This window comes from Marmota monax, unplaced genomic scaffold, assembly GCF_021218885.2.
Source record: "Marmota monax isolate L192 unplaced genomic scaffold, Marmota_monax_Labrador192_F-V1.1 WCK01_AAM20220418_F8-fsc00012, whole genome shotgun sequence".
NCBI lineage: Eukaryota > Metazoa > Chordata > Mammalia > Rodentia > Sciuridae > Marmota > Marmota monax.
Genome location: NW_026695227.1, coordinates 18140471 through 18156264, shown reverse-complemented (window position 1 = coordinate 18156264; position 15794 = coordinate 18140471). Strand labels below are relative to the sequence as shown.

At 40.0% G+C, this 15794-nt stretch overlaps 1 protein-coding gene across 6 annotated transcripts in view; it reads left to right on the top strand.

Moving 5' to 3' along the window:
- The first annotated feature begins 453 nt into the window (after nucleotides 1–453).
- The window catches only part of Dennd5b (DENN domain containing 5B), a 185584-nt gene continuing 170243 nt past the window's right edge, over nucleotides 454–15794 (top strand). For 2 of the 6 annotated variants that reach the window (XM_046435724.2, XM_046435725.2), the window contains exon 1: nucleotides 455–738. In XM_046435724.2, the coding sequence (XP_046291680.1) occupies nucleotides 600–738 (139 nt within the window). In that variant the 5' untranslated portion in view covers nucleotides 455–599. Of the gene's footprint in view, nucleotides 739–15794 lie in introns of all 6 variants that reach the window. The other 4 variants (XM_046435723.2, XM_046435726.2, XM_046435727.2 and 1 more) reach the window with 4 other exon arrangements.

Below are 15794 nucleotides of genomic sequence, written 5' to 3'. Positions count from 1 at the left end.
CGGAGGACAGACTGCCTCCCTGAGGCTTGCCCTTTTCCCTGCCCGCGGCTAACGGGAGGGGTGTGTGTGGGGTCGCCCCAGTACCGCAGCCGGGGCTGGCGGGCACGATTCCTGCCCGCGCCGGGCGCTCCCTCAGAGCCCGCTGGGCGCGCGCGCCCGGCTGAGGCACGTCGCCGCCCCTCGCGAGCGCGCCCCCTCCCCGTGCTTGGTCTCCAGCGCCCCCGCCCGCCCCGCGCTCCCACAGCCTGAGCGCAGCTCAGCTGACCCTCGGGCGCCAGACGCGGTGGCTCCCGGCTCGCAAGCGCAGCTGCGGCGGCGCGAGCCTCTCACGCCGACACTCCCCCTGCGCGCCCCTCCCCCAGCGGGGCTAGGATCCGGACGGGCCGCGCGCGAGCCCGAGGCCGCTTTTCCCGGCGCCGAGGCTGCGGTGGCGAGCGGCGGCTGCGCGGCCATGGGCGCGCCGGGGTCGCCCTAGGACCGGCGCGGAGACCGCAGCGGGAGCGGCAGCGGGAGCGACAGCGGCAGCCTCCACTGCGAGCCTTCCTCAGTGAGCCTTCCTCAGCGGCGGCGACGACAGCCGCACGAACAGCGGGGCCGGGATGAGCGGGAGCGGCGCGGCTCCCGGCCCGGGCTCGGGCTCGGGCTCCGGCTCCTCCTCGGCAGCCTGCCGCTTCGCGCACTACTTCGTGCTGTGCGGAATCGACGCAGACAGCGGGCTGGAACCCGACGAGCTGGCGGGTAAGGCCGGGCTGCGGCGGCGCGGGGGTCCCCTCAGGGGTGCGGGGAAGGCTGCGGCGACGCGCGGGAGGCGGGGTGCAGGATCCAGACAAAGTCGGCTCCCGGAGGCGCCCCTCGCCGCTGTCGCCGCCGCTCTCCGGCCAGACGGGCGGTCGAGTGGCGATTTAATGACATTGTGATTTATTCCGCGCGCAGGGTGAATGTTGAGTCCTCGGACGACTCGCCGCCTAGGGCGCCCGCCGGGGGCTTTCGCCTCCGGAGTGTGGGGTTATTAATAATCGGCGCGGGGGAGGCCCCGAGGGCACGGCCCCCGCCCGGCACGTCGGCCGCTCGGCTAGCTGCGGCTAGCGGAGGCGGCTCCTGACAGGCGCGCTGGCTCCCAGACCTCGCGGCTGTCCCCTGTTTCCCTCTCCCGCCCTCTCCGCAGGGGCTGCGAAGTTTGGCCCCAGCGCGTGACGTAGCGCCCATCCTCCTAGAGGAGGGGGTGTGGGAGACCTCTCGGCTGAGGGCTGGATTTGTGCCCACCCAGGCGGTGGTGGCCGTGCGGGGCTGGCGGAGGCGCGGGCAGGAGGCTAGTTAGACTTCATCCGTGACTGTTCTCAGTCTGCGCCCCGCCTTCCGCCACCCCGGGTTCTGCGATGACGGTCGAATCACCTTTTGGAATGCTGTCGATTTGGCAGTGTCAGGGAACCTGGAGGGGACCTTTGGACGCTCGGGACTCTGCACGATGCTTTGTTGACACTGCCTACGCTGTTCTTGAGTTGGAGTAGTTGGCTATTACCCCATCCAACTGGGTGCACCGTGTGTTACTGCCTGGGTTTTCCTGGAGGGGCACTGGTTCCTCCTCTTGACTCATTTGATGGCGCAGTGCAGGGCTGAGCTGGAGAACCTACCCTGGGAAAAGGGGCTGTTAAAGGATGACGGGGTACGGGGGTTGTGCGCCCTGTGAGAAGAGGCGAGGAGAAGGGACTGATTACATCTTTCATCCTGTTTCTTTCTGCTTGCCTCGGTGGGATCTGAATCTTGACTTTTTTTGTGTGTGTGTGGGGGGGGTTAAATGGGTGAGACAAGTGACATCTACTGCCTGAACTTTATCTGTGTCAGTGCTAAACACTTAGGTCATAGCCTTTTAGAACAGTTTCCTTTGGACATAGCATTCATTAATGATTGCACCAATGTGGATTTTTCGTTTTTGGGGGGTAGGAAACTGGAAAACTGGAAAGGATGTATTAAATAATAATAGTAAACAAAACTGTTCAGCCTTATCCATCAACTCATGTCTTAGCTATGTCTGTTAAGTCAGCCTTATAGCAAAACATTTTCACAAAACTAAGTCTAGTTTTAGTTAAATTTTTGAATAGAGTACTAGAGTTGTGTGTGTGTGTGTGTGTGTGTGTGTGTTTTGGTATGTATAGTTATGTAATCATATTTTTTCATCCTCCTCCTCCTCCACGTTCTCCACTATCCAAGGGTGCTTTACTACTAAATGACATCCCCAGCCCTTTTTTTTATTATTATTTTTTTAAATTTTGAGTCAGGTCTCATAAAGTTGCTTAGGGCCTGGATAAATTGCTGGGACTGGCCTCCAACTTGTGATCTCCTGGTTTTAGCTTCCTGAGTTTCTGGATTATAGGTGTGTACCAGGGGCGGGTCTAATCATTGTTTTTTTTTTTTTTTTCAGCTAAAGTTTCATGTATATGCTTAGAGTGGCTTTGTTAAGGGATGTGAAGTTATAAAACAATGTCTATAGAGAGATTTGGAGAAATTCCTCTTTTGGGGATTGATGCAGGGATTATCTTATTTTTCTAGGATCTGCTCTTTAAATATTCTAAACATTTGTGGTAACAGGGTCATTTGAAGGCCTTCTGTGGGGTGGTGACTGATTAAAGAAAAAAAAGCCTGTATTTTTCCTTCTTTATTTGCCCTGTTAACACTAAAACAAAACCTTTTAAGTGTGACCCAGGACTCTTTAGTCACAGTGCAAATGGGTCTAACAAAACTAAGCATTCAATTTTAATGCCTTTAAATTTTATTTATTTATTTATTTATTTTAGTTGTTGATAGACCTTTATTTTATTTATATATTTATATGTGGTGCTGAGAATAGAACCCAATGCCTCATACATGCTGAGCCCCAGCCCCAGCCCTGCATTTAAGAACTTTTCAGAAGGCTGAGGCAGGAAGATCACAAATTCAGAGCCAGCCTCAGCAACTTAATGAGGCTCTTAGTAATTTAGCCAGATCCTGTCTCAAAATAAAAAGAGGTGGGGATGTAGTTCAGTGGTTAAGCATTCCTGGGTTCAATTCCTGGTACCAAACAAATAAAAAAGTATTTTTCTTTTCTCTTTCTTTACAAACAAGAAGAGAAAGGAGGAAGAGCAATGTCTGAGGAAGAAATGGCTACAATGCTTTTAGCACTGACAAAACATAGGATTTTAATATATTTATAAGACACAAACTTTGGTTTCTCCTTGTGCAGTATTGCATGTGTGATTGGGATTTCTGCTTCTCATAATACTTGGTATATTCGGGTAATTTTGCCTGGCAAGATTGTAGTATAATTTATTGATTCACCAAATAGATTTTAAAGCCTCTGTATGTAGACTGTTCTAGGTACTGAACTGCTGTAGACAAAGTCAAAATCCCCTGTCCTAGTGGAGCTTACATTCTAGTGTAAGCAAATAATGAAGATAGTTTGTCAGATGCTAATAAATACTATAAGGAAAAATTAAGCAGAGAAATGGAATTAAATGAATGTCAACAGAATGGTGGGATGGTGGGGTTGTAGTTTTATGTTATTTTATTTAGGTGCTAGAGATTAAACCGAGAGCTTCACACATGCTAAGTGTGTGCTCTACCACTGAGCTACAGCCAACGGCCCTGTGAAGGCCTTGCTAAGAAGGTGACATGTGAAGAGTCTTGAAGGAGGTGAGGAAGCAAGTCATATGCATTGCCTAGGGGAATAGCTTTGCAGGTGGAGACAACAGCAAGCGCTGAGATGGATCAGTGCCTAGTTTGTGCCGGTCACAGCAAGGAGGTCAACCTAGCTAGATCTCAGGGAGAGGGAGAGGGTAGGTGAGATTGTGTAGGTCCTTAAAGACAATTGTTAGGCTTTTACTTTAAAAAGGGACTGCCACTGGCAGTGTTTCAGCAGAGTAATGATAAGATCTGATACACCTAGAAAGGATCCCTGTGACTGCCATGTTGAATTGACTATGTCACGGGTAAGAGTAGAAGCAGAAAACATGTTAAGAGACTCACTATTTGAGGTGAGAGATGTTTGTGGTTTGGTGAAATGGGGGAATTAGAGTCTAGATGTATATTAACAATAGAGCCAACGGAATTTCCCTACGAATTCTATGACTATATGTGAATTCTATTAATATGGTAATTATAGTCAAAGAATGTGGTCAAAGTTGACTCCCAAGAGTTTTGGCCTGAACAATTTATGAGCTTCTATACTGAAATAAGAAAACTAATGGAGAAGCAGACTAGTTCAGTTTTAGACATGTTTAACTTTGAAGTGCCTATTAGACTTTTAATGGAAATGACACATTGTAGATGTCAATTTAGAGCCATGAAATTTGATCTAATCACTTAGGACGTGGTGAGTATAGATAGAAAAAAGGCTCAAATTCTGGGGTCTAGGGCACTCTAGCATACATAGGATGAGGAGGAAACAAGGAGATTAAGGAGTGTGGACAGTGAGCTGGGAAGAAAACAGGTAGTTGTAGTATAATGGTCTCAACTAACAAATTTTCTTTACTTTCCGTAGAGCCGCATTTGGAGATTAGATTGTGTGTTTGTGTGTATTTGTTTTTGTTGCTATTACAAAATGCTTGAGGCTGGGTATATTAGAAAGAAATAAGATTTATTTAGCTCACAGTTTTGGATGTTGAAAGTCCAAGATCACTATGGCTCTATCTGTACAGCTTCTGATAAGGGCCTCATGGAGGATGGTGTCACAATGGTAGGAGTGCTTACAAAAGAGACCACATGGTGAGACAAGAAGCTAGAGAGGTTCTGGGGTCAGGCTTGCTTCTATTATGACCTCTTACTCTCTTAGTAAGTAACCTAACTAACCGGGGTCTCCAAAGAACTGTATTAATCCCTTTCAAGGGCAGTGCCCCCAGTGACCTTTGTTAGGCCCCACCTCTTAATGATTCTACCACTTCTCAACTTTGCTGCACTAAAAACCAAGCTTCCAGCGTGTTATCCTTTGGGGGACACACTCAAACCATATCCAAACCGTAGCACTGAGGTGGACAAATTAGTCAGAAGGTTGTTTCTGTTTTGTTGCATTAATTTCAGAGTTAATGATAGTTTGGTTTCTATTTTGCTTTTTGGAACTGATCTATTTTTAACCCACTATTTCTCAGCAAGTAGTTACCCTGCCTGTATAGGTCTTAATTGACTTCTGTTAAACATAAATTCTACTGATTGCTCTGTAGACTTTATTTCTTAACATATACATGTTCCTAGAATTCATCCTCTGCAGATGATAGATATTGAAATAAATTAAGTACACATCTCATATGATGAAGTAGCAATTAAACTTATGATAAAAGTTATCAAAATGATCACTTCTTTTAAGACACTCTGTCAAGTATCACCTAGCTTTAACAATCACGGAAAAAACTTGTTAAGCCAGGTACAGTGGCTCATGCTTGTAATCCCAACTGCTTAAGGGTCACAAGTTTGAGGTCAGCCTTGGTAGTAGCTATACTTTGTCTCAAAAATAAGAAGAGCTGGGGATCTAGCTCAGTAGTAGATTACCCCTGGGTTCACTCCCCAGTACTACCCCCTACAAAAAAAAAAAAATTAAGAAGGTTTTTATTTTGTCATGTTTTCAGTACTGGGAATTGAACCCAGGGTTGTTTTATTACTAAGTTAAATTCCCACTTTTTTTTTTTTTTTTTTTTTGAGACAGGACCTCTTTTAAATTGCCAAGGCTGGCCCTAAAGTTGGATCCTTTTGCCTTAGCCCTTTGAGTAACGGATTACAAATGAGCACCACCATGCCCAACTAAAACTTCTTAAATGTTAAAAGTTCTCTTAACAGCTGAACATAATTTAAATATATATAAATAAATGTATTTAAAAATGAATAACCTAGTAATTTTATGGGGATGTTCACATATTTGCACTGGTAGATTGGTATTATCTGTTGTCCTTAGCTGTTTGTGCTTCTCTTACTGTATATTTTGAAGATGCACTTTGTTTATAAACAAAAATGTTCTTTAAATGTTAAAGCAGGAATGTTTAAATTTCCTTTGAATGTTAAAAATAAGGAAGAGTTTTCAAAATTGCATTCTTTATTGCATATAGAAGAAGGGAGGTATAAGAGGAGGTAAATCATGCAGTTAGTTGATGTGAAGAGTGGCAGGCATTTGAGATTTTCTTTGGGGGCTCCCATTTTCTTTGAGACCTAGATATAGGAGTACACATGGCTTGATTTATAGCAGTGATCTTCTGAGCAGTGGAAAATGAAGGATATGATTAAACTTTCATTTAAGTAATATAAAGATGTAACTTCTCCAAGAGGGAAGGAGCTTTGCTTCTCTTTTTCATAGTACCTTATACACAATATGTTAGTGTTCAATATGTGAAAGAGAGCTAGGGGTGTAGGTCAGTTGTAAAGCCTTTGCTTAACATGTGCAAGGTCCTGGATTTGATCACCAGCACTGCAAACAAACTTGTAAATAAATGTAAGTTTACAAAAGAGTTAAAATTGTGTGATGATCATATATATTTGTGTGTGTGTGTGTGTGTGTGTGTGTGAGAGAGAGAGAGAGAGAGAGAGAGAGAGAGAGAGAGAGAGAGAGAGATTGATTTTTGGTGCTGGGGATTGAATCCAGAGATACTCGAGATTGAACCCAGATTCCAGATTGAATTTTAACATACCAGTCCTCCCAAACCCCACACCCTCTTTTTAAAAAAGTTTTTATTTTGAAATAGGGTCTTTCTAATTCTTAGGGCCTCACTAAGTTGCTGAAGTTGGCCTTAAACTTGAAATCCTCCTGCCTCAGCTTCATGATTTTCTGTAATTACAGGCTTGTGCCTCTCCATGTTCTGAAAGTGTTCTGTGGTAACCTAGATTTAGTGCTTGCTGCTAATGGCTGTTGAAGTCTGATAGCTGAGATCCCTGCCACAAACCTTTGTTTAGATTTCTTCCTTGGTGTCTCTGCCCATTTTTAACTTAGATTGAGTTGGATGTAGTTTCCAGAAAAGATTAGAGGCAGGAGAGATCATGATCTTAACTCAATTATAAAATTTAGTTGAGACTGACAGAGGATCATGGCATGATTGTTCTGGAAGGACTCTTAGACATTATTTACAAGGCTGAGAGATTAAGGGCCCTCTCAGATCATAGCTGAACAGTAGCAGATACCTGACTAGCGCTTGGTTGGTCTAGTATACTATGTCTCATAGTCATTTTATATAAACTTAAAAAAAAATCGAGCTCAGCTTAAATTCAGAAGCATATCAGTATTGCCCTTATCTCATATTGAATGTCATAGTCAAGACTGTGCTAAAATGGGCTGGGGATGTGGCTCAAGCGGTAGTGCGCTCGCCTGGTATGTGTGCGGCCCGGGTTCGAGCCTCAGCACCACATACAAACAAAGATGTTGTGTCTGCCGAAAACTAAAAAATAAATTAAAAAAAAAAAAAGACTGTGTTAAAGTGTGTGTTTTAAAACTTATTTTTTCTGTACTGAGTATTGAACCCAGAGTCTCATGCATACCAGGCAAGCACTCTACTACTAACCTAACTCTCCAGCTCCTTTTTTGTAAAAATTTGAACTGTCTTTTTGAACTTTTCTTTTGAATAATAAATGCATACGTTTAGGATGTAATGCATTTTTAGTCATAATTTCCATGATGCTCCATATGGAAAAAAAACATTTTTCTCTTCAACGATTTACTGAAGGTATAATTCTAATGCAAGGTGCTTTAAGAAACATTTATCACATACTTGGATCCCTGTTTTGTGTAATATGACCTTGATTTTGTTTTTTATAGAGCCATAATTCGCTATTGCATTTTGGTTTAATTAACATTAGATACAGTGTTCAAGATTGTGGAGTATATAGGTGACAGTCACTGTTGTGTAAGAATCGACAATGAAATAGTAATAATAAAATAACATTTATATAGTGCTTTCCACATGACTGGCACTGTGGTTAAATGCTTTATATGCTTTATAGTTACTGTTTCATTTGATGAGATAAAATTTTCTCTATTTTACAGATAAGGGTTAGTTGAAGTCCTTTACTCAGGTTCATATAAGTGAGAAACCTGATTAAACATCTGTCTAATATAATTCATTCATGCCTATAACTACTGTATATTGCTGCCTCCTTACAACACATGCTGTATCATACAGATTGTAAAATATAGCAGTATACAGATCCCAAGTAGAAAACTTATTAGTCAAATGTAGTTGTTATAACTGGGCATATTGACACATACCTGTATTCCCAGCAATGTAGGAGACTGAAGCAGGAGGATTGCAAGTTAGAGGCCAGCCCAGGCAAATCAGTGAGACCCTGTCTCAAAAATAAAAAAGGGTTAGGGATGTAGCTTAGTGGTAGAGTGGCCCTGGGTTCCATCCCCAGTACAAAGCAAAAAGAAAAAATGAAATTATCTTTTAACTCCTCTATACTGCGGGTAAGATATTCATGGGGAGACATTTATTTATTGCATTCATTCCTTCATTCATCAGAAAAATAAGAATATATATTTGATGTTACTTTTGTTTTTATCATTGAATTTTTGGAGTGTATGTATAGTGCTGGGGATCTAATTCTGGGACTCATGTATACTAGGCAAGTGCTTTACCACTGAGCTACATTCCCTCAGCCCTCAATTTATGTTTATAAAGATGTTACTATATAAATATAAAGCTTTTGCTATGAAAATACCACTTTCAACTTTTTAAAAAATCTGTTTGCTTTTTTTTTTTTTTTTTAACTGGGGTTTGTCATGTTATCTTTTCTTATCAAAGTTGTTGTTTTTAGGACAGTTTTTAATTTTTAAAAAGAGTACATGATTGCTTATGAAGCCATAGTTGGGAGGGCAGTGAATACAGTATTTAGAGCAGGGTGTATGGTCAGAGGTGGAGAATCCAGTCCTGATCTGTCACTTATGATAGCTGTAAACATCAGTCTTCTTATTATCTGATTCAAAAGGAGTTAAATGACCTGGGAAGCTGAGGCAGGAGGATTGTAAGACCTCACCATCTTAGTGATGTTACCCTGTCTTAAAATAAAATTTAAAAAATGGTTAGGGATGTAGTTCAGTGGTAGAGTGGCACTGGGTTCAGCTCCTAATACCCGCCCCCCACAAAGGTTGGGGGAAGTGTTAAATGGATGAATGATTTTCCAATATACAAAGTATTCATGATTTGGTCTCTCTTTACCTTTCTTTCTTTTCGCATATCTGGGGATGGAACTCAGATTTTCTATACCACTGAGCTACAGTTCCCCTCTCTCTTTATTTTTAATTTTGAGACAGGGTCTAAGTAGCCCAGACTGACCTCTCATTTAATCCTTCTGCCTCAACCTTCCTAGTAGCTAGTATCACAGGTGTTTGTGCAACACTATGTTCAGCTCTATGCTTACCTCTCTAACATTTTTCTTTCCAGCTACGTTGGTTTTCTTGCAGGTCCTTAAACTCTGCAAAGTGTATTTCATGGCTATTGTTCTTTAGTTTTTTCACCAGAATCCTATTCCCTGAGACCAGTATTGTCCTATACAGGTATAATATGTGACACATTTGTAATTGTACTTTTTTTTTGAGTAGTTGTATTAAAAATGAAACAAGTGATATTAATTTCCATGATTTATTTAACTCGAATATCCAAAATAATGTTTCAAAATACCACCATAAAATTATTAATGAATTTTAAAAAATATTTTTAGTTGTAGATGGACACAATATCTTTATTCATCTTATGTGGTGTGGAGGATCGAACCCAGTGCTTCACCCATGCTAGGAGAGTGCTCTACCACTGAGCCACAACCCCAGCCCCTGTTAATGAATTTTTAAATATTTTTATTTTTAAATGTTAAAATTTACAGTCATAAAGCATATCTTATTTGAAGTAGGCACATTTCAAGTGTTTAATAGCCACTTGCAGTTTGTGGCTACCCTATGGACATTATATCCCTAGGTCTTTGCATGATTGGCTTTTCTCATCATTCAGGTCTCTACTATTACCTCCTCAGAGAAGCCTTTTCAGGCCATCCTACCCTCCTTGCCTCATTGTTGTCAGTCACCCTGCTTTATTTTACTCATAGTACCTATTAGTACTTGATAGTATATTGTAAATGCATTTGCTTGCCTCCCCCCCACTTTTAAAAAGTTTTTTCTTTTTAGTTATAGTTGGACACAATACCTTTATTTTATTTGTTTTTATTTTTATGTGGTGCTGGGGATCGAGCCCAGTGCCTCATGCATGCTAGGCAAGTGCTCTGCCACTGAGCCATGACCCCGGCCCCTTGCTTGCCTTTTTTTTTTTATTTTTTAGTTATTTTTTAATATCTTTATATTTAGGTGGTGCTGAGGATCGAACCCAGTGCCTCACGCACTATGAGCACTCTACCACTGAGCCACAACTCCAGCTCCCCTTGCTTGTCTTTTAATGTCAATCTTTTCCATTAAATTGCTGACTCTTAAAGAGCAGGACCTTTGTGTTTCTTGGTTATTATTGTTCACCCTGTGATTAAAATAGTTCCTGGCACAGAATAGGGACTCAAGTAGATTGTTTGAGTAAGTGATCAAGGTAATTGGATAGGGATAGAAATGTAGTTTTTGTTATTGACCATAAAATTTTAGTATACTTGACCAATTTAGTAAACTTTGTGTTTTTTAAACCCTAAAATGGAAAAACCTTAAAATGGAAGGCAGAGTTTCTTTAAAAATGGGAAGCCTGTTGGGTGAGGTGGTGCATGCATGTAATCCCAGCTGCTCAGGAGGTTGAAACAGGAGGATCACAAGTTCAAATCCAGCCTCAGCAACTTAACCAGACCCTGTCTCAAAATAAAAAATACAAAGGGCTGAGGATGTGACTCTTGGTTAAGTGCCCCTGGGTTTAATCGCTGGTATCAAAATAAGTATATAAATAAAAATAATTTTAAAAACGAGAAGCCTAGGATTGATGAAGAAATAAGAGTGGACAAATAGTTGATTTTTGTTAAAAAGGTGTATATTAGCTTTGTGAAGTAAAGTTTATTCTTTGCTAAAGTTTATTAACTTATTCATTTCTTCTTTAAAAAATAAAATTAAGAAATTAACAAATAAAATAAATAAAATAAGAAATTAACCTTTCTTAAATCGCCTGTATCTAAGTAGTCATGCAGATATCAGCAAGGCTCTGCTTTTTTTTTTTTTTTTTTTAATTAATCAAACCACATGTTTTATTTATCAACAAGTGCCAAGCATATAAATGGTGCTTAACATTTATGGAATTTCACAGTAAGTGGTTGTATTAAAGAATACTATAGTTTCCTTAGTGGTTTTAGAGGAGTATCTTAGGAAATTGCATTCAGTTTCTTTTTATGGACATCCACATCAACTTTGGGCTTCATTAGGACAGTTCATTTTGGTTCTGTTAAGTTTTAATCCTTTATATATTTTTACCAGTTACACTTTGTCTTTTTTTTTTTTTTTTGGTGCTGGGGATGAAACCCACAGCCTTGTCCATGCTAAACAGGCACTCTGCCACTTACACTTCATCTTTATTGTGCTTTATAATCTATTCTGTCTAAAACTTGACTTTTTAAAACAGCACCATCTAATGTCCTCTGGGCCAGATTCCAAAACATTTCATTATAAGATTGTCTTTTTCCCTCCATTTCTTTTCAAATAAAATGCAAAGATGTCTGATTGGATATGAGAGGTAAGAACAGAATTTTCAGAGTGAAAGATCACATCATAAGGATAGAAGAGCATGGATCATTTGCTTTCTCAGATGTCATCCACCTTTCCCAAGAATCTATGACTTTTACTAACTTCATACTAAATTAAGTACTATAACTTTTTTTTTTTTTTACTAACATGGACTTTTTGAGTTGCTTTTATTTTTAAACCATGTATGTATATCACTGATGCAGAAAGCTAATTTTGAAATTATATATATATTTGACACAAGAACTTTATTTTATTTATTTATTTATATGTGGTGCTGAGGATCGAACCCAGGGCCTCACACATGCTAGGTGAGCACTCTACTGCTGAACCACAACCCCAGCCCTGAAATAATTTCTTTAAATGACTTTTCAATGATGTGGGCTAGGATTATCAAGTCAGAAGTAATCCCAGAAAATCACCTTTGTATTATGAAGCTATAAAATAGCTAACATTTATTAGGCGATTTATAAACATTTATGTGATTTATAAACATTATCTTTAATTCTCAAAATAACTTGAAGGTATCTTACTTTCTTCACTCCATAGGAGGCTGAGGTGAGTTGTTCAAAGTCAGAGAAACAATAAAGGCCAAAGCTGGGTTTCTATCCCAGCCTGACTCCAAAGTAGTTATTTTTCATTATGACCAGCTGCCCTCAACTGCTGGGTAGTGATATATTAATGGGCCTGCCATTTGTTAGGTTGCAAATAATTGTTAACAGTAGTAGACATACTGAGGTTATAAATGATATACATTTTTAAATAAATGAAATGGATTCAAGGTCTTTAATAATATAATTTTCACTCAATTCCATTCCTATATATTTTTATTAGATAGATGAGAGAGAGCATTTATGTTTCATACCAGCAATTGTGCATGAACCCCATACATAAGGGGGAATCTTTAAAATTTTTAAAAAAATTTATTTATCCATTAGCAGTACTGGGACTTGAAGCCAGGGATGCTCAGCCACTAAGCCATATCCAGCTCTTTTTACTTTTTATTTTGATACGGGGTCTTGCTAAGTTGCCTGGCCCAGCTTCTAATTGCAATCTTCCTGCCTTAGCCCCTCAAGTAACTGGGATTACATGTGTGCGCCACCATGTTTGGTTTGTGAATCCCGGTTTAAAGGTATTTTTCAGTAGTGTGTTTCTAGATTCCAGAGGCCTTCTGACAAAACCCCACCTATTTATTCATAATTTTTTCCTGCGCATGACCTGAGAATCCAGGTTTCTGTTTTTGTTTTTTTTTGTTTTGTTTTGTTTTTTGGTACCAGGGATTGAACCCAAGGGTACTCACCATTGAGCCACATCCTCAGCCTATTTTGTATTTTATTTAGAGACAGGGTCTTACTGAGTTCCTTAATGCCTCACCATTGCTGAGGTTGGCTTTGAACTTGCAATTCTCCTGTCTCAGCCTCCTGAGCTGCTGGGATTACAAACGTGCGCCACGGTGCCTGAACTCAGGTTTCTGTTTTGAAGACCATGTTTTATTTTATTTATTTATTTAACAGTAGAATGCATTTTGACATATAGTACATAAATGGAGCACAACTTCTCATTCCTCTGGTTGTACATCGTTCAGAGTCACTCCAGTAGTGTAATCATACATGTATATAGGGTAATAATGTCTGTCTTTCTCTACTGTCCTTCCCATTCCCACAACCCCATTCCTCCCCTTACTCCCCTCTACACAAACTAAAGTTCCTTCGTTCTTCTCTATCCCCGCCAAACCCCAGCCCCACTATGGATCAGCACCTGCTTATTAGAGAAAACATTCGGCTTTTGTTTCACTTAGCATGATATTCTCTAGTTCCATCCGTTTACCTGGAAATGCCATAATTTAATTCTTCAAGGCTGTATAATATTTCATTGTGTATATATACCATGTTTTATTTACCCATTCATCTGTTGAAGGGCATCAAGGTTGGTTCCATAGTTTAGCTATCGTGAATTCAGCTGCTGTAAACATTGATGTGGCTGCATTACTCTAGTATGCTGATTTTAAGTCCTTTGGGTATAAACCAAGGAGTGGAATATCTAGGTCAAATGGTGGTTCCATTCCAGGTTTTCTGAGGTATTTCCATACTGCTTTCCATAGTGGTTGCACCAATTTGCAGTTCCATCGACAATGTATGAATGTACCTGTTTTCCCACATTCTTGCCAACACTTATTATTGCTTGTATTCTTGATAATTGCCATTCTGACTGGAGATGAAATCTTAGAGTAGTTTTGATTTATATTTCTCTAATTGCTAAAGATGATGAACGTTTTTTCATGTTTGTTGATTGATTGTATTTCTTCTTCTGTAAAGTGTTTATTCAGTTCCTTAGCCTATTTATTGATTGGGTTATTTAGTTTTTTGGTGTTAAGTTTTTTGAATTCTTTATGTTTCTGGAGATTAGTGCTCTGTTTGAGGTGCATGTGGTAAAGATTTTTTCCCCTTCTGTAGGTTCTCTCATCATGTTATTGATTCCATGTTTTCTTGCCCTTCCCTTGTCTTCCTGTTTTTTTTTTTTTTTTAATTTTTTAAATTACAATACAGTGTATCACTTATTTAACCCAATAAATTATTTCCTATGGTTTTAGGAACATTAGTGTATTAAATAAGTCAAGGTTTTGGTAGTCTTAATTCCTCTGTACAATTTGGTGCAAGGTTGCTCATTGACTGTTTTTGTACTTTTTCCCCCAAATCCCTTCTTCAAAGATCACCTTTATTTTTACATGAGTATTTATGAAGCCACCTCCTATTGTCCTTTTGATAATCCGTTTTGTGTAAAAACAGAAGAAATATCCTTTGGCAAAAAAGTTTCTGTGCCATTAAAACCTAAGAGTGAAGTAAGTGTTTTTAATGTCTGTTGAAATCCTCCAGTGTTACCTTCATCCTCAGCAGAAACTGGGAAGTTTTTTAGGGCTCAGTACTTTGTACTTCTAGTGTCTCTTTAGTTTTCTTCTTTTTCCTTTTCTCATAGTCTTATAGTCTTTTTTTTAGAGAGAGTGAGAGAGGGAGGGAGAGAGAGAGAATTTTAATATTTATTTTTTAGTTTTCGGCGGACACAACATCTTTGTTTGTATGTGGTGCTGAGGATCGAACCCGGGCCGCACGCATGCAGGCGAGCGCGCTACCCCTTGAGCCACATCCCCAGCCCAATCTTATAGTCTTTTTCAGGGACAATCTGATAAACCAACAGTATTCTTCCTACATATTGAAATTCTGTCAACTTTTTCTTTTTGACTTAGTTTAAAAAGGTAAAGAGGGATTGTTTCCTCTGGGCAGCTGACACATGAATATTTGGCAGGGTTGGGGGTTGCAGGTGGGCATCGTATACTTTTCTGTGCACTTTTTCAGCACTGGGGATTAAAACAAGGGCCTGACACATGTTAAACCTGCGTCTACCATTGTGATATACCCCCAGCCCTCCATACTCTTGTATATAATTCCCTGTTGTAAAGTTCCTTCCACGTCATAAGAATCCGTACCAGCATATCAGTTGGAATTCCATGAGCATGAGATGTTAACTTTAAGAAGAATAGTTTGGGCAGTAGGCATTTAGAGACCGTTACAGGTTTAAAGCTTGTAAATGATACACTTTTAGTTTAGTTTTATTTTCAAAGTTAATTTATCTTTGCTTTTAAGTTTAAATTTAACCTAAAGGAAATATAAATGGCTGGGATTAAAAAAAAATAACAGATTGTTTAAAAAGGTTGCTCATCTCCAATCTCAAGTGTATTCTTATAAATAAACTTCTGTTTGGATTTCAAAATATTCTGGCTCAGTTCCAGGGAAAGGAACTTTAGTACTTTGTTTTGTGCCATTGTTCAAAAGAACAAGACTCTGATTTCACAGTTTATTAAAACACAGGCTTTGGTACCATTGATGTGATTAGGCCAAAGTAGATTATTTTGTTTGGTTGTTCTCACTCCTATCAGTGCTTATTTTTTCACTGGCAGCCTTAGCTACAAATCTGATTTTAATTAAATATGTGAAAACTGTATGTGCCAGAATGTAAAATCTTCATAGTAAAAGGTCTTACTTGCCTCATGTACGACTTGTAAACCATCTTGTCCCTGGTGGTGAAATAATTAAAGTGGAGTATATGGGTAGAAATTAAAAGCACACCTGTTATTTCACAGTTTTCTTTCCAT